At 53.3% G+C, this 23,025-nt stretch overlaps 2 protein-coding genes and 1 long non-coding RNA gene across 8 annotated transcripts in view; 1 reads left to right on the top strand and 2 right to left on the bottom strand.

The window, feature by feature from the left end:
• The window catches only part of PRKD2 (protein kinase D2), a 36,972-nt gene extending 29,258 nt beyond the window's left edge, over window positions 1-7,714 (bottom strand). The window contains exons 1-3 of one of the 4 annotated variants that reach the window (XM_066271731.1): window positions 7,505-7,714; window positions 6,692-7,111; window positions 4,203-4,341 (exon numbers count right to left, since the gene is read on the bottom strand). In XM_066271731.1, coding sequence (XP_066127828.1) covers window positions 4,203-4,341; window positions 6,692-6,937 — 385 coding nt within the window. In that variant the 5' untranslated portion in view covers window positions 6,938-7,111; window positions 7,505-7,714. Of the gene's footprint in view, window positions 1-4,202; window positions 4,342-4,714; window positions 4,822-6,691; window positions 7,112-7,388 lie in introns of those variants that run through there. The other 3 variants (XM_066271729.1, XM_066271730.1, XM_066271733.1) reach the window with 3 other exon arrangements.
• LOC136332248 (uncharacterized) lies at window positions 4,948-6,764 on the top strand. The gene is made up of 3 exons (XR_010730610.1): window positions 4,948-4,997; window positions 6,230-6,315; window positions 6,651-6,764. It is a non-coding gene; the product is annotated as an uncharacterized lncRNA (long non-coding RNA).
• Window positions 7,715-10,475: 2,761 nt separating the features above from the next.
• Window positions 10,476-23,025, bottom strand: part of STRN4 (striatin 4) — a 28,127-nt gene continuing 15,577 nt past the window's right edge. Inside the window, exons 7-18 of one of the 3 annotated variants that reach the window (XM_066271721.1) lie at window positions 19,323-19,482; window positions 18,601-18,714; window positions 18,145-18,260; window positions 16,127-16,302; window positions 15,987-16,034; window positions 15,489-15,610; window positions 14,436-14,606; window positions 14,202-14,342; window positions 13,443-13,541; window positions 13,182-13,268; window positions 11,657-11,880; window positions 10,476-11,407 (exon numbers count right to left, since the gene is read on the bottom strand). In XM_066271721.1, coding sequence (XP_066127818.1) covers window positions 11,711-11,880; window positions 13,182-13,268; window positions 13,443-13,541; window positions 14,202-14,342; window positions 14,436-14,606; window positions 15,489-15,610; window positions 15,987-16,034; window positions 16,127-16,302; window positions 18,145-18,260; window positions 18,601-18,714; window positions 19,323-19,482 — 1,404 coding nt within the window. In that variant the 3' untranslated portion in view covers window positions 10,476-11,407; window positions 11,657-11,710. The remainder of the gene's footprint in view (window positions 11,408-11,656; window positions 11,881-13,181; window positions 13,269-13,442; window positions 13,542-14,201; window positions 14,343-14,435; window positions 14,607-15,488; window positions 15,611-15,986; window positions 16,035-16,126; window positions 16,303-18,144; window positions 18,261-18,600; window positions 18,715-19,322; window positions 19,483-23,025) is intronic. The other 2 variants (XM_066271723.1, XM_066271724.1) reach the window with 2 other exon arrangements.

Here is a 23,025-nt window from a genome sequence, read left to right as displayed (position 1 = left end):
TAAAACATACAGTTTTACCTGGCCAGGTAGCTCAGTTGGTTAGAGCATTCATTGTCCATATATGCCAAGATGCAGGTTTGATCTCTAGTCAAGGCACATACAAGAATGACCCAAAGAATATGTAAATAAGTAGAACAACAAATTAATGGCTCTCTCTCTTTCTCTAAAATCAACCAACAACAACAATATACACAACACACACACACACACACACACACAGTGTGTCCGTAAAGTCATGGTGCACTTTTGACCGGTCACAGGAAAGCAACAAAAGACAATAGAAATGTGAAATCTGCACCAAATAAAAGGAAAACCCTCCCAGTTTCTGTAGGATGATGTGGCAGCATGTGAGCATGCGCAGATGATGACATAACACAGTGTATACAGCAGAGCAGCCCACGGTCATGCCAGATGTGGACGGTACAGAGGAAAGTTCAGTGTGTTCTGTGGCTCGCTAATTCGAATCCGTGACCAAAGTGCAACGTGAATATCGGCATGTTTATAACGAAGCGCCACCACATAGGAATAACATTACTTGGTAGGATAAGCAGTTGAAGGAAACTGGCAGTTTGGTGGAGAAACCCCATTCTGGTAGGCCATCAGTCAGTGAGGAGTCTGTAGAGGCTATACGGGATAGCTACCTAAGGAGCCCTAAAAAATCTGTGCGTGAGCCCACATCGAACAGCACTGAATAGGTATGAAACTGGGAGGGTTTTCCTTTTATTTGGTATAGATTTCACATTTCTATTGTCTTTTGTTGCTTTCCTGTGACCGGTCAAAAGTGCACCATGACTTTACGGACACACTGTATATACACACACACAAACACACACACAGTTGGTTATAAGTCAATAAGTGCTTAGGAGAAAAATTAAACAGGGAAGGTACAAGAGGTACAACTTGAAATAGGTGGTCAGGGAAGGCCTCCTCGAGGTGATATTAAGGCAAAAAGGTCTGAAGGAGATAGGATATGAGCCAGGCAGGTGGCTAGGAAAGAATATGCTAGTATCAAAATAGTATCTCTTTATAGATTCTTTAAGTACTAAATGAATTATGGAAAGCTCTTTTTTTATTTTTTTTATTTTTCTGAAGCTGGAAACTGGAAGAGACAGTCAGACAGACTCCCGCATGTGCCCGACCGGGATCCACCCGGCATGCCCACCAGGGGCCACGCTCTGCCCACCAGGGGTCGATGCTCTGCCCCTCCGGGCGTCGCTCTGCCGCAACAAGAGCCACTCTAGCGCCTGGGGCAGAGGCCAAGGAGCCATCCCCAGCGCCCAGGCTATCTTTGCTCCAATGGAGCCTTGGCTGCGGGAGGGGAAGAGAGAGACAGAGAGGAAGGAGGGGGTGGGGGTGGAGAAGCAAATGGGCGCTTCTCCTATGTGCCCTGGCCAGGAATCGAACCTGGGTCCCCCGCACGCCAGGCCGATGCTCTACCGCTGAGCCAACCGGCCAGGGCCTCTTTTTTTTTTTTTAAAGTGAAAGGAGGGGAGATAGAAAACAGACTCCTGCATGTGCCCAAACCAAAATCCACCCAGCAACCCCCATCTGGGGCTGATGCTCCAACCAACCTTTGGCTATGCGAAGGGAAGAGAGAGAGAAGTGGAAGAGGAAAGGGAGAGAAGCAGATGGTCGCTTCTTACGTGTGCCCTGACTGGGATGTTTGCAAACTAGGCTGATGCTCTATCCACTGAACCAACTGGCCAGGGCCTGGAAAGCTCTTAAAACAGTGCCTGGAACATAGAAAGTGCTTAGTAAATGTTAGCTATTATTTTAGAAGTTTCATTTTTGAATTAAGTCTCATTCCTTCTTCCTTCCCCCAAGTTTCAATCTAATATTAAGCCATTTTTCTTTATATTATGCAATGAAAAGGGGACTCTTATCTATGAGCCAATCACTACTTACACACTCAAGATAAAGCTATAAACAAGACAGATTTATACCCTACTCTTAGGAAGCTGACATTCTTTGGGGGAGACAGACACAAAACATAAACACATAAATAAACAAGGAAATTTAGGAAATGGCAATTAAGCTGAGAGCCAAATAACAAAAAGGAACTAGCTATGAGAAGATGGAGTTTGAGGGGCAGCATTCCAGGCATCAAGAACAGAAAGTGCAAAGGCCCTGAGGTAGGAGGGAGCTTGGTTTGCTCAAGGGACAGAGAGTAGGCAAGCGTGGCTGGAACAAAGAAAGTAAGGAGAGTAGTGTTAAGAGATGAATTTAGGGAATTGGCAGGGGCCAGATCATGAGCAGCCTTGAAGTTGTGTTGAAGAGTTTGTATTTTACTCCAAGAGTAATGGGGAACCCTGGAAGGATACCGAGCAGTGGAGTATCATGAACTGACTGAGGTGCTACTGAAATAATCTAGACAGGAGGTGATGGAAGCTTGGACCAGGGAAGGTAGTTCAAAATAAATTTAGAATGTATATTAAAGGCAGGAAGATGAAGTGAAGGGATGGGAAAAATAGAGGAGCCATGATGTCCCAAGGTTTGGGGCATGTTCACCTGGATGAATGGTGGTGTCTTTCACCAAGATGTTGAAGACTAGAGGAAAAGCAGGTTTATAAAACTTTTTTTTTTTTTTTTGAGGAAAAGCAGGTTTAAAAGGGGAAAATTAAATTTCTGTCTCGGGTAGGCCATATCTGAGATGCCTGCAGATGCGAAGTAAAAGTGTTAGGGAGACAGATACATGAACAAAACCTGGTTTGAGGGGAGAGACCAGGGTGAAGATAAAAATCTAAGACTTCCAGCCCTGACTGCTGGGTAGCTCTGTTGGTTAGAGCATTGTCACAGCATGCAAAGGTTGTGGGTTCCATCCCTGGTCAGGGCACATACAAGAACCAACCAATAAATGCATAAACAGGTGCAACAGCAAATCAATGTTTCTCTCTTTCTCAAATCAACCAATAAATAAATCAACAAATTTTTTAATCTAAGAGTTGCTAGCCTACATAGGATATTTAAAACATGAACAAGGTCACAAAGAAATTAAACCCAAACTTCTAATTGTCATCCATACATTCAACAAATATAACTGAGCACTGCAGCGTGCAAGGGGTGATAAGGGGTGGGGTAAGAAATACAACCATGGATGAGGCAGGTACTTTCCATTCCCCTCTCTCCTGAAGGAACCAAGGATCACAGACTGTCTAAGATGCTGAGAGCTTGCCCATCTATAAAGTGGGAATGGCCAGCTTGGCCAGGCGGAGTCACAGTGGATAGAGCATCAGATTGGGATGCGGAGGACCCAGGTTCAAGACCCCGAGATCGCCAGCGTGAGCGCGGGTTCATCTGGTTTGAGCAAAGATCACCAGCTTGGACCCAAGGTCGCTGGCTTGAGCAAGGGGTTACTCGGTCTGCTGTAGCTCCGGTCAAGGCGCATATGAGAAGGCAATCAATGAACAACTAAAAAAAGAAAAGAAAAAAAAAAGTACCACAACGAAAAATTGATGTTTCTCATCTTTCTCCCTTCCTGTCTCTCTGTCCCTCTCTCTGTCTCTATCTCTGTCTCTGTAAATTAAAAAAAAAAAAAAAAAAAAGTGTGGGAATGGCCAGTGAGTGGATTAGATTCTGGCTGAAAATATAGGTGCCGGGGTCATCTCATCTCACAGTCAGACTTCATAGGGAAGGAGGCGTGGGCATCAAAACACTTTAAGCTTCATATGAAAGTCTAACATATGGTTAGAAAAGGACACAGAAATGCATGGCTCTAAGAACTGCCAAACTGTACATACCGCATCACCAGCACCCTGATGGAGGAATGGGAATCTAGTCCCCAGAAAGCTTCCTTGTGTCTTCCACCCCACTCTATCTTCCCCCAAAGCACCCACTCTCCTGGCTTCAAACACCATAGAGTAATTGTATCTGACTCTGTGCTTCATAAATGGAATTATACAGAATGTAGTTTGACTTCTGGCTTCTGTCTCTCGGCATCAGGTTTGGGAAATTCACCAGTGTTGCTGTGGATGGTTTATGTTCAGCGCTGTGCGAATTCCACAGTGTGCGCGCACAACAATAAATTTAGTGGAACTGGCGTTTGTAAAGGCTCCCAAGATGATTCTAATTTGCAGCCAGGTGTTAGAACCAACCAGTAGCTCCAAACTGGAAGAAGCAAGTGTCTGGGCCCATCTGCCTTTCCACTCCTTCAGATGCCCCACCCTCACTCGATGCCCTGCCCCTAGGCGGGCCTGGCCTCTCACCCGACAGCACCACCTCCACCAGGTCGCCTTCCTGGATGTCTCCGGCCGAGCGTACCAGCTGTAGGAGGTTAGCGGACGTGGGATCATGTTTGAAGAGCAGGATCTTGTCGTAAAGGCCGTAGAAGCCACACTCAGGGAACTGAGGGACGGGAGAGGGAGGTGGTGACGGAAAAGCAGTGATCTGGAACCCTCTCTGAGCAGGGCCTCCTGTTTCCCCCGGAAATTCAGAGACCCCGCGGCCCCTCGCTTCCTGCCGGCTCCCTCCCAGACCCAACTCGAGCCTAGCGGGGTGCCACGGCCCAGGTGTGCTGGGCGAGTTTGCCGGCCAGAGTTTGGTTGCTGGGTTAGCGCACTGGGGTGTTAGGGAGAGTGGTTCCGGGAGCCTGGGCACCTAGAATTTCCCGGAGATCGGGGGTGGGGGGTGGCAGTCTGGGTAAGCACCCCTTTCCTTATGTGTCTCCCCCCCCCCCGCCTCCCGCCAGCTTCCTTCCTGGATCTATTGTCCCAGTTACCTGGCTCCAGGCCCAGCACTGGGGCAGGACGAACTGAAAGGAGGGGCTTTAGGACTCGTGGGATGGGGGGCCATGGGAAGGTTATTAAAGGAGCTGAATATAAAAGGTTCCTCCCACCCAATGCCCAAAGGACCCAGGTGTCTGGGTCCCCAGCTTGGGAGGGTGGGGGCAGGAAATGAAACCTTGTAGGTAGAACAGAAAGTGAAACAGCCCAGGTGGAGCTGCTGGAAGGAAGGAAAGGGGCCCTACCACACCTGGATGGAAAAGGCAGAAAATAAAACGGGTGAGGCCTGAGGGGGGGTAGCTGAAGACTAAACCATTGGGCAAAGAATTTTACCTAGGGGACAATCTGCCCTCCCCCCCGCAGCCTGTTTTCCCAAGAAGCAGGCTCAGTTGGGCATGGGAGCTGGGCCTGTTGATGTGGGGGATGGGTAGGGGCGGACAAAGCAAGTCCTCTCTGTCCTTGTCCACTGGGAGAGGGTCTACAGGTGACTTGGTCGCCTGAGCCCTTACTGCCTACAAGGTCTTTGTCTAAGCTTTGTCTGTAAAATGGGGGAGTTGGACCAGTTCCAGATGTTTCTCTGAAGCTCAAAGAATTCATTTCCAGGAGTCTGAGAAGATTCTGAAATTGGAGATTTAAGGATTCCATCTTGCTTACATTATAGAATCAGGCATTCTAGAGTTCTACATATTCTCATTATATGTTTTAGGATTGCCAACAACCCAGATTAGCAGCAGTAGTCTAGTATTTTAATGTTCTAGGAGTCTGACAAACTACACTGCTCACAAAAACAAGGGGATCAGGGAACGTGCTGGTACTTCAGTACTTTCAGCCTTTTGCATAGTGCATTTTCACCAAAGAAATAAAAGTTGGTTTTATACATCATTTGCATAATCAAACAACTTTCTCTGACTTGTTTGCTTTTCTGATGTTATTGTTTAATAACAAAATCAATGCTTTTTTTAATCGCTTCATATTTACTTTGAAATATCCCCTAATTTTTGTGAGCAGTATAGGATTTTAATATTTGAATATCTTAGCATTAAAGGATTCCAACAACCCAGGGATCTAATATTCCAACATTTTAATGTTTTAGTATTTAAACAACCTAGGATTCTAATGTTTGAATAGCTATATCAGAGGAATTCAATTACCTACAGTTGCATATTTCAAGTTAGAATTCTAATATTATAACATTTTGACAGGCTAGAATTCCAACAACAGGGAAGCTTACTATCTGATTTTTAATATCCTAGGATTCAGACACAGAGTTTCACCTGATTTCCTTTTGCCATCACCCCCAGCCCCCACCCTGGTGACCCTGGTGTCCAAAGCTAAGACTGACGTCAGACCCAGGGGAGGAAGGGATTTTGGATGGGGAGAACACTGATTAGGAAAGGGGACCAAGTCCCACAGCCTCTGAACTCTGAAAAGAGTTGCCAGCCCCTCCACAGGTATCTCAGGCCTGGGAGAGGGCAGAGAGTGGGTTCTGAGACCTCACTTGCCCCCGGCAGCTCGGGCAAGCACCCACACCTCCACATGTCACCCGATCGCCACAGCCAGCCCGGCTTCAGTTTCTACTGTTTCCACCAAATGGGAGGTCAGAGATGGGCCTGGGCAGGGAAGTGCTCCCCCACCCCCATCTGCTGCCCCTACCTTCCCCTTCCTCTTCCCTCCTTCTATACCTGGTGGGTTCCTCCCTTCCTTTCTGCCGGCTGCAGAAAACAACATGCACGGACTTGCAACTTGGGGAGGCCTCTGGGGCACCCCACCCCTGCCCAAGCCTCTCTCAAACGGGTAATGGGGATGAGGAGGCAACTGGGGCCAACACCCCTACAGCCATCCCTCAGTCTCCCAAGACTTAGACCCCTTTCCTCCCCCTGCCCTAAGCCAGGATCCAAGTCGCCACTGTCAGCGTCCCCCTCCCTCCTCCAGATCTCTCCTGAAGCTGAATGTGGGGAACCCTGCGCCCTCACCTTCTGGTCCACGATGGAGCAAGCCAGCTGCTTCACATGGGCTAGCTCGGAGGCAGCGGGCAACAGCACGAACTCGCGGGTCAGCCCGATCTGGATGTGGAAGGAGACCCCGGGGCCCGGAGCCGGGACCGAAATCTGGGGCAGCAGCGGTGGCGGCGACTGCAGGTCCAAGAAGCCGGGGGGCGGAGGAGACCCCGGCCCGGGAGAGCCCGGGAGCCCGGCGGGATGGGAGGGGGCTGCAGCCATGGGGGAGGCCCGGGGCTCGCCGCCCGGTGCCCACCCGGGATCCGGCTGGAGGAGCCCGGGTAACCCCGATCACTGTATCCAAGGGTTCTCGTAAGCTGGTCGTGGGAGCGCGGGATCCCGGGGATCCGAGAAAAGAAATCTGGCAGGTTAAGGGGACTCGAGGATGGCGGGACCCTAGGATAGTAAAGAAAAGAAATCTAGTGGATCAGAAGCTCGGGAACCAAGCAATCACAGGTGATCAGAAAAAAAAAGAAATGGCTTGGGGACCCAGAGATTGAGAGGTTTCAATAAATCAAAGAAGAAAATTTAGTAGGTCAGGGTCGCAGAGATCAGCGAAGCCCAGGATCTAAAGGCCTTTCGTAAAGAGGATTGAAAAAGGAACGGGGAACCCCAGAATCCAGTGGCTCTAAGAAGAGGGTCCAATTAAAGGGGTCCGAGGTATTCACCAGACCTTGGGAGTGGAAAGTAAGAGTCTGAGTCTGGGGATCGAGTGGATCCCAAGGATCGACGGGTCCAGGGATGGGCAGAGGGATCCCGAGGGCCAGGGTGCTAAGGAGAGAATCTTACGGATCTCGGAAGTTGGAAAAAAGTTCGGTTGGGGACCCGAGAAGAAGGGGGCGTTACCGGCCGCAGTGGAGGTGGGGCAAGGGAGGGTCGCCCCGCGCCGGTGGCTCCTTTTCCTTCGCCAAAGTTTAACTCAGTTGTGGCGGCGCAGGAGGAAGTGTCAGGAGCGACGGCACTGCCAGCCAATCGGCGCCGGCTTCGGTGACGTCATAGAGGGCGGAGTGTGCTGAGGGGGCGGAAGAGGAGGGCGGGTTCAGCACCTCCGCCGCCGTAGTTCGGGGGCCGGGGAAGGGAGATGCGGCGCAGGGAGGTAGGACTGATCCCAACCCACAACACAAACGAGTCTGCAAAGTTCACTTTTCGCTGAGCTGGAGAGGTAGGTGCGAGCCAGCCTCACCACCACCACCACAGACCGCGGGGGCGGCCGCGAAGGACGTGCCTGGCCCTTTAAGGAAAGGGACGTCTCGCTTGGCCCTGCATCCGGCGCCCACCGCAGGGGAAAGGGTGGGAAACCGGGTGTCAGATCCGTCACGCTCTCTGGGCTCCGCCTCGCTCTTCTCAGAACATCGGCTCTGCCCCTTCCTTCCCCCCAGCCCCAGGAAAGTGGTGTTACAGAGTACCCCAGCCCAGACCATTCCACAGGTGGGAAAGTCCTGGCCTCGGGTCTATTCAGCAACCTTGGGGAAGGTGGAGTGAACCAGACCTGGGTGGAGAGTGGGTGGTGTAATTTCCTTCCCTCAGCTCCCCACTCCACCCTAGTACTCAGAATGGTGAAGAGCCAAAAAAGCCTGGGGTGCCTGAAGGGCCGCAGCAACCAGGGAGAACACACCCCCACCGTTCCATAGATGGAGAACGCATGTTCAGGGTATATGTGCATTTGTCTTTCTGTGTGACGTTTAGGTAGGTGACTTCCTCTCTCCGAGCCTGTTTCTCCATCTGTTAATAGGATTTAACCCGAGGTTTTTTGTTATTCTGAGGTTATACTATAGTGATTTATATATTTATAGATATATATATATAAAACTTTGAAATTACCAGTATAATGAGATTGTATAATGATGCCTGAAACACAGTTCAGTAAATGGTGGCGTTCGCTATAATTTGCAGGGAGACAGGTGGGCACTTCAAGCACTCAGGCGGGTATGTTCAATCATCCAAGATTGACTGACAACCTAATGTGTGCCAAGCCTGTCTCAGAAGCAAAATGACTCTCTCAAGATCTAGCTAGATGCTACCACCCCAACCCATTCATCAAGAAGTCAAGGTCTGGTTTGAGAGGCTGGTTGGGGAAGGGGGCCATGAGACAAACCCCCCTTCCTAGTAAAGGGTTGGTGGGGACAGCTGAGGTTGGTACAGTAGCGATTCTGTCACCACATCCGGGAAAGGGGTGCTGGCTGGGGTTGGGGAAGGAAGTCTGAGGCTGGAGCGAAAGCCCAAACCACCACCTGGGGAAGCTGCTCAAAGCTCAGAGGGATGGTGTGTGTGTGTGTGTGTGAGGCCATGTGGAGCCCATAGCCAGGCTCCTGACAGTGTCACCTGATAGCCAGCTGCCCACCAGTACCCCTTTCCCTTGAAAACATGTCCCAAGTGAGTGGTTTGCAGGATTTCATCCTCAATTGTTCATGGGGGCGAGGCAACCCTACTTCAGGTACTGGATTGCAGCCCTTAACAACCCAGGAGGTGCTGGGACTTGCCCAAGCACACTTTGCTGGTAGGTGGTGGACTGAGCCAGCAGAGGGAGTGACAAGTTACAAGATACAAATTCTCATGACCTGCTGAAGGCCTTGAACAAGCAAGCCCCTTGAGCTCTCCCCCACCTCACCCTCCATCTTTCTCTATAAAGCATGAATAAAGCTCCCAAGTTTTTAAGGTTGTAAAGGCCCAGAGAAATAGCATGTGTTAACAAGGTTCTGGTTCCTGCTAACTGTACAGGTGACCACTGATTCAACCATGTCAAAGGGACCCATTTGGGCTCCCCATCTCCTCCCAACAGTCCCCAGCATGGCGTAGGTGTTCTTCTTCTTTTTTTTTTTTTTTTTAAAGATGCTCATCTTTTTTTTTTTTTTTTTTTAATTTTATTTATTCATTTTAGAGAGGAGAGAGAGAAGGAGAGAGAGAGAGAGAGAGAGAGACAGGGGGAGGAGCAGGAAGCATCAACTCCCATATGTGCCTTGACCAGGCAAACCCAGGGTTTCGAACCAGCGACCTCAGCATTTCCAGGTCGACGCTTTATCCACTGCGCCACCACAGGTCAGGCCAAAGGATGGGAAAGGCTTAGTCTTTTTTTTTTTTTTTTTAAACATTTTTTTTTATTTATTCATTTTTTCAGAGAGGAGAGGGAGAGACAGGGAGAGAGAAAGGAGAGACAGAGAGAGAAGGGGAGGAGGAGCTAGAAGCATCAACTCCCATATGTGCCTTGACCAGGCAAGTCCAGGGTTTCGAACCGGCGACCTCAGCATTTCCAGGTCGACGCTTTATCCACTGCGCCACCACAGGTCAGGCCGTAGGTGTTCTTCTGTGCCAGTAGCTACCAGGCTCCCCCTCCCTACTCCATGTCATTCCAGGCACCAGACAAGGAAGGAAAGGGGTTAGCCCTTTGGCCGCACCCCACCTATCCCACATCCTGGGGTGGGGCTGGCAGCCATGAGGGGTCAAGGAGTCTCAAGCTACACTGTTACACACTGTTACACTCTTATCTGCTCATGGGGTGCTGCCCCAGGCTGCTGCTGTTGCGGCCCCTGGGGAGGGAGCGCTTTCGGAAAGGGGCATGGGGAGATTCGGTCCTGTGCCCTTACTTCCGTCCCTCCACCCACACTACACCCAGGCTCTGGGCCCCTCTCTGGCCCCCCTTTCCCTACCACAAAACACCAACCCATCAGCATATCCCTCTTCAAGCTCCACCCACCACAGACAGAACCAGTTACTCCTCTCCCAAAGTCCCAGATCCCCTCAACAGTCAGCACCATCACCCATCTTACTCCAAAGGGTTTATTGAGGCAAGTTTCACAGACAAGTCCAGGACAGAGAGGGACAGGGCTTATAAACAGAAAGTCTGGGAGGGGGCCTGAGGGCTCAGGGTGGAACCCAAAAGAAGAGTGAAATAAATAGAGGGAAAGAGGGAAGGCCAGGAAAGGAGACTGACAAGACTATCACACAGTGATAACATGGGGGCGGGGGCTCCATTAAAATCCCATTTATTTGTACAGATATACAGGGAGTTATGGGGGGCCCTGGGGACCCCACTCCACCCTCCATGTCCGGAGAGGGTCAAGAGAAGGCCATCTCTCCCCATGGGTGACCCCGTGGAGGAGTGTTGGGGGTGGTAAGGGCAGGTGCCTCCCTGAAGGGCATTACCTGCTCCCAGGCAGTTTACTGGCCCTGGCGGTGTTGGGTAGTGTCTGGAGAGCTGTGTTGAAGGAACTAGAGGGGAGGGTGAGGGACTGGGTGTGCTTCCGAGGTGGGCCAGGCCCAGCACTCCCACTGAAACAGCCTGGGTCCAGCTGGCTCCATGGCTCCTCAGCAGACCCAGAGCAGGTGCATCTGGGGTTCCTCCCAGCACAGCTCCCACCCAGGTCTAGAAGGATACAGAGGAGGGAGGGGGTTCAAAGGGAGAACCTGGCACCTTCTGATATCTTGGAAAAGCTGATCCTCAAGGATACCCAGTCCTAGCTGTCCTGCCCCCTCAAGGCAGCTAGGAAACCAGGAGTGGGCAGCAGGGCAGAGATGAAACTCCCAGAGGCCATCTTGGAGGGTGACGCCTGAAGGAGGCAACCCCCCAGGCTGGATGCTGGGGGGAAGGACAGGCCAGGGGCAGGGCCTCCTGGGGAAAGAGCCTTTAGCACCACCAGGCTTGAGGCAGGTGGGAAGAGGCTGGGCCTCCTGGCCTCCAGACTGAGGCTAAGTCACCTGTGGGAGAGAGAAGGGAGGGGAGACTGAACCATGACCTGCAGGGTACAAGAGGTAAAGCAACTCTGGGTCCCTCTAGGGACCCCTGAATGCTCAAGGACTACAGAGGGTGCCCCAACTGTGACTATGGGAGTTGCTACCCTAGGAAGGGCCAGGCAAAGGGGTGTGTCTGAAGGTCCCATTGTGGGTGAGGACGCAGAGGGTTTCTGCCCTCCTGGACCAAGCCTCCCTCTTAGCACAGCTCCTCACCTCAATCTCACCCGCCCAGCCCCTCTCCCTGGCCAGGGAGGGACTAGGTGGGCATCATACAAAGACCTTGGCCAGGGCATCGGCGCCTGCACTGGCAATGAGGGCCTTGCTAGGGTGGCAGGCGACAGCATGGATGGCCTCCTCATGCTTCTTGCGGTGGGCTGTGATCTCCTGCACGCACGTTTTGTTGTCCAGGCTCCACAGACGCAGGGAGCAGTCGTGGCCTGCACAGGTGGGGAACAGAATGGCTGTCACCCAGCAGCACCACCCCCACAGGAACTTGCTCAGACCCAAACCCCTCAGCTGGTTTCTCCAAGGCCTCGGAGTCAGGTGGGGGCTCAATCTTCCTCCCACCCAACTCTGCCTGGTTACCTCCTGAGTTCCCCATCAATCATCCACCCATTTAGTCACCAAGCATTTACTGAACTACTGTGTACTGGGTCTTGGGGATACAATGAATAAAATAGGCAAATCACCTGCCCCTGTGGTACTGACATTCTGGTGTGGAAGAAACAGGAAACAAGAAAACAGAATAAACAATGCCAGGTGGTCACAAGTGCTTTAGGCACAAGTCCATCAGTGTGAGAACAGAATGGCAAAGGGGGAATTAGGGAGAAGGCCTTCCAAACAGTGGGGACAGCGAGAGGCCCTGAGGACTAACATAAGGCAGGTGTGGCTGCCACAGCCTAAGCAAGGTAGGAGAGATCAGAGAGCCTGAGCAGAATGGGCTGGCCCTGGGGGCCATGAGCCACTGGAGGGAGAGGGCCTGACTTAGGCATAAGAAGCAGGCTGGCTGCAGTGGGGGACAGCTCTCTCTTTGTCCCTTTCTGGGGGGACCTGAAACCTATACCGAATCCTCCCTACCAGGGTGACATCTCACTGACCATGACCTCACCCATCACCTCAGAGACAGCTGCTACCATCATGGGCAGACAGAGAGGACAGGACGAGTCCATGCCGGCCATAACCTCCCCACCACTGCTCCCTCTGCTGCGCTCACACTCCATATGATCCCACACTAGGCAGCAGAGGCAAGTAGCAGCCCCTTCCCCATGGCAGGCTCACCTCCCATCAGCACACACCCATCACTCTCTCGGGAGCTTCAGCCCCTTCTCCATCTGCCCAAGTCCCACCCCATCCCTTCAAGGAACGGCCGTACAGTTGCTCGGCCTCAGTGCCCTTAACCACAGAGAGCAGGCTGGTGACAAACACTAAAAAAGCTTGTGGGAACTTAGTCAAAAAGACCCAAACTTCAATGTCTGCAACCCACTGGGCTGTGCCAGTTACTAAGTTCCTGCATCTGTATAATGGGGATAACAGAACCCACCTTGTGGGGTTACTCAGATTAAATAGGACGATGCAGGAAAGTACCTACAGGGGCTCTGAGTGCAGTGCTTTGCTGTCACTGTTGTGACCACTTTTCTTCCTGCCACTGAGAGGCTCCCTGCCCAGCTGCCCTGTGCCCAGGCCTACTGGGAAAGGCACAAGCCTTTGTTCCTCAGGAGCCAGGAGAATCCCAACTTACTTCCTGACATTAAGAATACACCATTGGGGTCCACGGCCAGGCAGGTGACTGCATCCAGGTGGGCAACCATGGAGTGCACGCATTTCCCTGGGGGAAGAAGGGTGACAGGTTACTGTCCCACTCTGTGCCTTGCCCAGGAAGGTAAAGGGGCTAAAGGGACGCTCAGAGCCTCTAACATGGACAGCAGGAATTCTGTCTGAGGCTGGTCCATCCCACCTGCCACAAGCAGTGAGCGGGGGAGCCCAGAGGGCAGGGCCTCACCTGTCCGGTTGTCCAGGAAGCGGATGCCTCTGTCGTCATGAGCGGTGATGGTGAGGGGCTGGTTTGGATGACTCACCACCTGGTTGATCTGGGTTGGGCCTGGAAGGAAAAGCAGGGACAGGGAGGAACATCAGGGCAAAATCGTGGGACCAGGACAAAGGCAAGATAAAGACAATGCTCCGCCATCCCCGTCTCTGCCTAGATCAGTGGTTCTCAACCTTTCTAATGCTGGGACCCCGCAATACAGTTCCTCATGTTGCGGTGACCCCAAACCAAAAAATAATTTTGGTGGCTACTTCATAACTGTAATTTTGCTATAGTTATGATAAATACCTGATATGCATTATGTATTTTCTGATGGCTTTAGGCGACCCCGCTGGGGTCACGACCCACAGGTTGAGAACCGCTGGCCTAGATGAAGAGGAAGGCTGGGCACCAACGCCACACCCTTTCCTGGGCCACAGTGTCTCATCTGTATTGGGGCCTGTCTTAGTGGGCAGGAGGGGTGATGGACATTGAGATGGCCTATTCACGCCACCAAGTGAGCCGACGAGCAAGTCCCTGAAACTCTCTCTCCTCTCAGGCCTCCCGAGACCCCAGGCTGTCCATTAGGGCAGTGGCTGCAACTTCATCTCCCTTCCACTCAGAGTGGTTGTGGGAAATCATCTGCAGCTGACTGAACCTCAAGTCACCAAAATTACGGAGCGCTGGGGCCTTGGAGGCATTCAGTCACCAGCCCTGGCCCCAGGACCCTCTTACCGCTGCTCCCCTGGGACTCCAGTGTGAGGAGGGCACTACCAGCCTCCAGGTCATACAGGATGGTGTCGCCAGAGCGGAAGGAGGCCACAATGTGGGCAGGCTCGGTGCTGGTGAAGGCCACTGAAGTGGGGATCCTGTGGTCTGAGGGCGGAGAGGAGGGAAGGCTGCCTCAGCGACTGGTCTGCCCTGGGACTGGGGTGCAGAAGTCACTCTCCCCATTGTCCTTCCACTCACCGCTGGCTGTGGGGAAGGTACAGAGGCAGGTCGGGCTGCTGCTGCTGGGGTCCCAGATGCGGACGGTGCCATCAGCGGAGCAGGAGGCCAGGCGCTGGGAGGCAAGACTGAAGGCCAGGCCCCACACGGCATCCCCATGACCTTCCAGTACGTGGCTCAGCACACTGGGGTCTGGACCCACCAAAAAGAGATGCACTGTATCAGGGATGCCAGCCCCCTCGTGAAGAGCCTGGAGCACATGCTCTGCCGCACACTCCCCCAGCTCCACACTAACAGTCGCCATGCCCTTGGACCTGTCCCCACCACACGCGCCCTGGCAGCGGCGCTCGCTCTGACCATTTGCTTTTCTGGGAAGACTTTAGGTCTCTGAAGGCAGCCCATGGAAGCTCCACAGAGTAGAGATGGCCCTGTTCCCTGCCGTTCCTCCAGGGCCCACCCTAGTGCCTGGCATAAAGTGGGCAACTGAATATACTTTTAAAAACTTAGTTAAGGAGAAAAGGAATAACGGTGACTCTGGTCCAAGACCCTCTTCAAAGCCTGGGCCCTAAGGGTTGGCCCTGCCCTGAATCCCTGCAGTCTCTTCTGCTTCACACACCAGCCTTGCCCAGTCTTTCCAAAGTCCTCTGGTCATTCCCACCATCGCCTCCCTGGTCACTCGAGTCCACACAGGGCGTTCTGGTCACTCCTCCAGATCACTATGAAAGGTGCCCCAAGGATGAAGTGCAGACTCCCTACGAGCCGGCCAGCTAGTTTCTCGTCACCCTTCTCCCCTGGCCCCACGCCCCTGCTGACTCAGCAGCACCGGGGCCATCGCCCTGCCCACATGCTGGTCCTGGCCCCACGCTGTCAGTGCAACCATCCTGTCCGACCTTCCGTCACATACTGTCAGGCTGTTCCATGCTTCGCCAAGCTGGGCACCCCTTGTTGTCCCCCACCAACCACCAGCACCTGCAGTGGTGGGCACGAGCGGACACTATCGATATGCGCCAAGGGAATGAAGAGGCCCCAGCAGACGACGAGGGAAAGGCAGGCAGGGTGGGGGAGCCGTCTCACCGTAACCATCGTAGGGGTCCATGTTGAGGTCTGGAATCTTCCAGCTGTGGATGCGGGCATCTGCGCCACCACTGTAACAGTATTCACTGTTGCTACCCATGGCTACTGCCAACACAGGGCCCCTGGAGAATACACAGGGGGGAGAGAGAAAAACTCAGTGCTCGCCCATCCCTGGGACCTTGGAATTCTTTCTCTACTAGCATTTTTCCAGGGTGGCCAAAAGGAATTTGGCTTCTGGGGCTCTTGTTGTGCCACCCAGGCAAGCTGCCTGTCCTCTGCACTCCCTGAACCCCATGTCTGTTTCCTCCTCCGAAAGCTGTGCTGAGAACCAGCTATGGGGACACTGAAAGTGTCTGCAGAACACCAGGAGCAAGAGGTGTGTGTACAGAGGGTCCCAGGAACTCAGAGCCCTCCTGTGGCCCTGCCTTCTGCTATAGCCCCCTGGGATGGCAATGAGCAAGCCAGTCAGCCTGCCTCTGAGGGTCCCTCCCTCCCTACCTGTGAGCCCGGAAGGCATGAATAGGTTCCACATCTAGTGCAGCATTCCTGCAGGGAGACAGATGTTACTGAGAGCACCCCATCACCCTGTCCCCAAATGCCTGCTCCTCCAGTCTTCCACCCCTGGGTGGTGCCCTCACTTCTTGGCTGTGACGGCCTTCTGCAGGTTCCAGAGCTTGAGCGTGCCGTCCTCGGAAGCAGTGAGCAAAGCTGACTGGCTGTGGTGGAAAGCCAGGGAACGGATGCCGTCGTAGTGTGAGCGGAGCGTGAATTTGGGGTTCCACGTCTTCTTAAAGGCATCTTTGCTGTCAGACAGCTGGGGATGGGGGAGCAGCCTCAGTGGCTTCTCTTCCACCCGGACAGTCCTACAGACACTGACATCCAGGACTCCAGGACTCGTCCCTCCGTCACCCAGACCCACGTGAAGCAAACCCCAAACTGGCCTGCAGCCTGATGCTCCCCTCTTCCTCCTGGTCTAGCAGCATCTCCCCATTCACTCAACAAGTCCTCCCAGTGTGCAGGCTCTGTGCTTGGCTCCAAAGAGACAAAGGCGAGCCCGACGTCGTGGGGTTTCACAGCGCAGAGAGGGCAGGGGAGACACTCAGGCTGCCCCGCCCGTGCACGGGCTTGTAACAACAATTATTGCTATGAAGAATTAAAAATGCACTGGGAGGTGGCAGCTGGCAGCCTGACTGCCTCTCTGGGGGTCACCAGGCTTTCCTGAGCAAGTGACAAATAAGCAAGACTTAATCAGATAAGGGGAAGGAACTGAGGAAGGACAGTGCATGTGCATAATGCCTGAGGCACAAGGCAGGAAGGATGGCTCCCAAGTCCGAGAGAAGGCCTGGATATGGAAAGCAAGGGGGAGAGGGGACGAGGCCAAATCGGCGGGCCGGAGCCAGAGGTGAGCCACATTCTAGAATCTGTATCTCATGCTAAGCGTAACGGGGAACCATGCAAAGGTTTAGAGCAATGAAATGAAAGGTCATTCCAGCCGGCCCCGCAAGGCCCAAAACTAGGAAAGGTAAGAGTCGTTAGGGAAGGCTCTGAGGAAGAAAGGAGGCCATTTAGGAGGGAAACTGCATGTCAAAGTCTCTGAGGCAGGAGACAGCAAGGATGGATCCAGAGCATGAGCCTAGATGCGGAAAGCGAGATAGACTGGCGGAATGCAGGAATGAGGACAAGTATATAACAGCGGGGAGAGACTAAGGAGCAAAATCCCAGCAAAATGCCCTGAGGCATATGCTGTCACTCTCTGAGTTGGGGGCCTTGAAGAAAAATAGCAAACTCAGGCAAGTCTCAGTGCCCTGCCTCCAGACAGGGCACACACCTGATGAACCATTTACCTGGACTGTCCCAAGGTCCCCACCTCAGCGGCCACTTAGGGCCTTCACACACTTCCCAGGAGGGGGTCATATGCAGGGCAGCTCCCTTGCTCAAAGCCCGGCTCTGGACTCCCTTCCCAGCCTCCCCCAGCAGAGCCCCCAACTTCGCCGGGGTCCCCAACCACCTGAGAACCTGCTCAAAGCTCAGGGAAGCTTTCTGCTGCACGCACAGGAGAATGCACAGAGCCCTGATTCAGACACCCCCTGACGGCTGAGGCCACCATGGATCTCAGCTAGGCCCAAGGGCTCCTTTCGTTCCAGCCCAGCTGCCCCACCAGCCCCCGTGTGTACCAGGCTGGCCTGAATTTTTGGTTGCTGGCTGGAGGGCCATCTTCCTTTCAGAGGTGAGCTCAATTCCAACTGTTTACACAACTGTCTGACCCGCACTGCTGCCAGCCCAGAGCGCCCTCCCTCCTCTGATGCCACGTTAAGATTCAGTGCGCCCTCACCCTGCCCCCAGCAGTGGAGGGTCCTAGACTTGAGGTGCACATGAGTAAGCCAGGCGGGAAGGAGCACCCCAGAGAAGGAGCCTGGCATCAGGATTAAGATGCCGGCTCCAAAGTCTTCCAGGCTCTGCAATTGGTGACCCTGTGAAGTCCCCCAACCTGTCTGCTTTTGCACCCCTCTGTAAAACAGGTGAACTGTGGAGTGAGCTCGCGTGGTCTCACGTGTAAGGGACTGAGCACAGGTGGTGCACACAGCACTCAGCAGGTGCCAGCACTAGGCAGGGTGTCCAATGGGGGCTGTGGGGGGTGGGCACCCCAAGAACTTACATCACAGCTGAGGTCGTTGTCATTGGTGACGGTGAGATCTGCCAAGTCCCCCAGGCTCACCTCCCCGCCCCCGATAGTGTCCATGATGAAAACGTCTGAGGAGAAGCCAAAGGAACCTGGTAGGGGGAGGGGAGGGAGAGGGCAGAGAGGGACCAGGAAAGAAAGACAGAGAGATACAGAGAGAGAGATATGGTGTGAGAAAGAAAGAAAGGGAAAGGACAAGATCAAGAATCACAGCTGGAAAGAAAGAGACAGGGAGAAACAAACAGGGCAGGACAGACAAAAAGAAGGGGAGACAGAGACAGACAGACACGAACTTTTGGGGCAGGGAGGCTGCAGACTAGAGGCCAGCCTCGACCCTGAGGACACAGAAGCCCCGGGCTTAGTTCTGCAGCCTCCCTCTGCCATGAGTGCTGTGGCCCCGTGGGACTGGGCTAGGCTGGAGGGGCCTCTTACCTTCGTGTGGTCGGGGCTGGGGTGTGCCAGGAGGCGGACCAGTCACTTTGGGGGGCAGCCCATCCACATCCCGAAGGTCAGCTAAAATTCCCTGGAGTTTGACCCGCCGGCTTTCTACAGGGATGAGGCACCAAGAAGGAGCCACCCATCAGTTCAACCCAGCCACACACAGGTGATGCCCTCCTCACTGCCAGAAGCCCTTCCTGTGTGGAGGCTGGGAAGCCCTGGGCCCCGAGTGCACTGGGGCTCACAGTAAGATGGGGGATGAGCAGAGAACAGAGACTGAGCTGGGACTCTCCGTGGGCTGCCCTTGCAGAAGCCTCAGTCTCCAGTCACCATGACCTGAGGGCCTCGATGCTCAGTCACACCATGGGAGGAACATGCATGCAGCACTGCCACAACCGCCTCTCCCCCACTGGTCCCCATCCTGTCTCCTCCCTGAGGTCCGCCAACAACTGGACACACACACACACACACATACAGAAGGCTGGCGACCCTGCTTCAGGACGAGCCGGGCCTGCCTGTGTCCCCCATGGGGATTTTCCAGGGAAGGGGCGTGGGCCTGGCTACCATGACACAGGCCTCCTGCTCTCTCCCGGCCACCATCTTCTCAGGAAGTGTGTCCATCCGGTAGAGAATTTTGGACAGGAAGCAGCTGCAGGTGGCTGTGTGTGCCCCCACCACCCTCACTGAGGTGGCTAGCCAGAAAACCCTCCACTCACCCAGTTCATGGTGGGTTCCCTCTCCAGCACATCGCCGAGGGTCCGGAGAGCCCTCCCCGTCCTCTCCTGAGCCCAGGAAATCAAACTCATTGATGGCATCCTCTGAGTCATCCTCCTCATCCTCGTCCTCCATTTCAGGCACCAGGGCCTTGGCTGGCAGCTGGGACATGGAGAAATCCAGGCAAGTTAAGCAGATCAGGCCCCGATCTCAAGCCCACTGAGTCCTCAGGAAAAAAGAAGCCATGGTTCCCTGGCAGGAACCATCCTGCACCAACCACTAGCTCCCTCCTCCAAGTCCTATCCTACTTTGGTGGCTGTGCTCCCCCTGCTGGGAGTCCTCAGAGGCTGCTCCCAACTAGAGCCAGGTAGTGCCAGTCCCAGCCTGGCTTTGGAGACCCTCCTCCCACCTCCAGCTGTGACCCCTCACAGTCCACCTCCTGGCTTTTGCTCAGGCTGTTCCTGATCACCCATGCCCTGCCCTCCAGCATAGTACTCATGAAGAAAAGTGAATAGGACAACCTGCTTTGGGAGGGGGAGTGATATGTTTGTGTCTATGACTGGAAGTACACAATTAAAGTGAGAACAGACCCATGCATGTAGCGGTATCAGAAACACACCTCCAAAAAAAAAAAAAAAGAAAAAAGAAACACACCTCCATCAAATGCTGTGCCAGCCTGTGTTATTCAGTGTACCAAATAAGACTCACATCTACGATTTCACAATCCATAATGTGAACAGTTATTATCGTTATTGCAATTATTGTGTCACTATTCCACGTGAGGAAAATGGCAGTGAGCAAAGTGAGGCTCCTTGGCCCAGGTCACCAGACCCAAGCCTTCCACACTAAGCCAGCTCTGGGGTGCAAGCTTCTCTTAGGTTCTCCAACTCTTCCTGAGAAATTCTAGATTGGCAGACCTTTTGTTCTCTTATGTAACCAGCACACACTACTTTTAGAATGGAAACAGTTCCTCCACTCTGAGGACAGAATGCTGGGCCAGCAAACACTGTGTTGCCGAGTTTCTCACAGTTGGTCTTTTTTTTTTTTTTTGTATTTTTCTGAAGTTGGAAACGGGGAGGCAGTCAGACAGAATCCCGCATGCGCCCGACCGGGATCCACCCGGCATGCCCACCAGGGGGCGATGCTCTGCCCATCTGGGGTGTTGCTCTGTTGTGACCAGAGCCATTCTAGCGCCTAAGGCAGAGGCCATGTAGCCATCCTCAGCACCCGGGCAAATTTTGCTCCAATGGCGCCTCAGCTGCGGGAGGGGAAGAGAGAAACAGAGAGGAAGGAGAGGGGGAGGGGTGGAGAAGCAGATAGGCTTCTCCTGTGTGCCCTGGCCGGGAATCGAACCCGGGACTCCTGCACGCCAGGCCGATGCTCTACCACTGAGCCAACCGGCCAGGGCCCCCACAGTTGGTCTTAATCAGGGGTAGCAACTAAATCATGTTTTCCTCAACTTACAAGCCTGGACCCCATTCCAGATTTGTGAATTCAAGAGCAGCATGGCACCTGCATGCCCCCACATAGACCCCTTTTATACACAGCCTTATGCAATGACATCTTGCGTATGATTCTCTACCCTCTCATCACAACATTTTACACAAAGTACCATCCAAGGTGTGTACTAAGAACCTCAAACACTGCACCTAAGGCTTAAGGGAGTTTCAGAATTTTCAGAGACAGTTTTGATATCTGAGTTCTGCTTTAAGCGCTGGCTTAAGAACAAACCCCTCCTGACTGACTAGCGGTGGCACAGTGGACAGCATCAACCTGGGACACTGAGGTCCCAGGTTCGAAATCCTGAAGTTGCTGGCTGGAGCACAGAGTCACCAGCTTGAGTGCAGGGGTCATCGGCTTGAGTGTGGGATCATAGACATGACCCCATGGCACTGTCTTGAAGCCCAAGATCACTGGCTTGAGTCCAAAGTCGCTGACTTGAGCAAGGGGTCCTGGGCTTGAATGGAGCCCCCTGGTCAAGGCACATATGAGAAACAATCAGTGAAGAAATAAGGTGCCACAACTATAAGTTGATGCTTCTCATCTATTCTCTCTCTCAAAACAAAAAGAAGCACCCCACCAAATACTGAAATTCTGACAACCATCAGATTCAACCACCACCTCTTCCGGGAGAGACTCTCCCTCCTAAGTGGTCCCTGCTGGACTGTGCCCTGAGCACCCATGGTGCCAGCTGCACTCAGATGGCTAACTCCTCAAGGGCACAGCCAACCCTCTCCCACAGGCTCAGCACCTCAAGCTGGGTTTGGAGAGTATAAACTTGGAGGCAACACCTTTCAGGTATCCATGAGGGGCCAGGTCCAGCCTCTGGCCTGTATGAGAGGACCAGAGGGATGGCACAGGGGCACCCTCCTCCTTCCTTTCCAAAAGGGTTAGACAGCATACCCAGAGAGGCAATGATGGGGGGTTAAGGCCTCACAGGACTATGGAGCCATACAGGTGCTCTGAAAGGTCCACACTACCTGCAAATGTGAGTGCCACCCCACTGACGAGTCCCGCCAACACCTCCACTGCTTGGGGTCCCGCTAACACCAACACTGCTGAGTACTCAGCATGGCAGCCAAAGGCTCTCTGTGCATGAACTCATTTTAGTCAAACCCTCAACCCTGAGACAGGGACCATCAGCCACTAAAACTGAGGTGAAGACAAAGAGAATCAGATACCCAAAGATACGCAGTCAGTTGTCACTCTGGGAGTCACTGTAGGTCTTTCAAATCACAGGCTGGCCACCTAAGGTCTGCTCTGCAGAGATGGGACCATGGGGAGGTGTGAAACCCCTACACATTTGGGACAGGTGCAGTGACAGATGCAAAGGCCTAAGAGACATGAATAGTCAGCAAGTGAGGGAAGCAGAGAGGAGTGGGAAGTTTTCTGAGGAGGCTGAGGCAAGACTATGCAGTAATGAAAATCCTAGCTGGGAGCAGGAGGTTCTAGGCATTTTGGACAGGGGCCTTTACTGGAGAAACCGTGCTCAGAGACATGTTGTTCTCCTGGAAGCCCAACTCTAGAGTTCTGGCTCCATGCACTTCCACTTGGTGCATTCACTGAGGGCCTCATCAGGGCAAGACCCTGGGCTGAGCCATGCTGGGGAAACTGGAGGCAGAGTGGAGGCCAGGACATACCTGGCCCCTCACAAGGATGGGGGAGGAGTGATACAGACCCAGCACCACACAGGGAAGACCCATAGTGGTACGAGTGAGGCTAGGGGAGCCTCCAAGAGGCTCCTGAGCATTTCGAGGAAAGGGGAGCAAAAGTGAGTCAAAAGACTTCCTGGAGGAAGGTGAACCTTAAAAAGGAAGGGTTCTGCCCTGGCCAGTTGGCTCAGCGGTACAGCATTGGCCCAGAGTGTGGAAGTCCCAGGTTCAATTCTCAGTCAGGGCACACAGGAGAGGCGCCCATCTGCTTTTCCCCCTTCCCCACTTCTCTTTCTCTCCTTCTCTCTCTCTCTCCCCCCTCCCCTTCTGCAGCCAAGGCTCGAATGGTTAGAGAAAATGGTCAAGGGTGCTGAGGATGGTTCCATGGCTTCACCTCAAGCACTGAAATGGCTCAGTTGTCGAGCAACAAAGCAGCAGCCCCAGATGGGCAGAGCATCACCCTATAGGGGGTTTGCCAGGTGGATACCAGTCAGGGTGCATGCAGGAGTCTGTTTCTCTGCTTTCCTGCCTCTCACTTAATTTAAAAAAAAAA

This window comes from Saccopteryx bilineata, chromosome 3 (genome assembly GCF_036850765.1).
Source record: "Saccopteryx bilineata isolate mSacBil1 chromosome 3, mSacBil1_pri_phased_curated, whole genome shotgun sequence".
In the NCBI taxonomy this organism is placed as follows: Eukaryota; Metazoa; Chordata; class Mammalia; order Chiroptera; family Emballonuridae; genus Saccopteryx; species Saccopteryx bilineata.
This window is presented reverse-complemented; position numbering and strand designations above follow the sequence as displayed.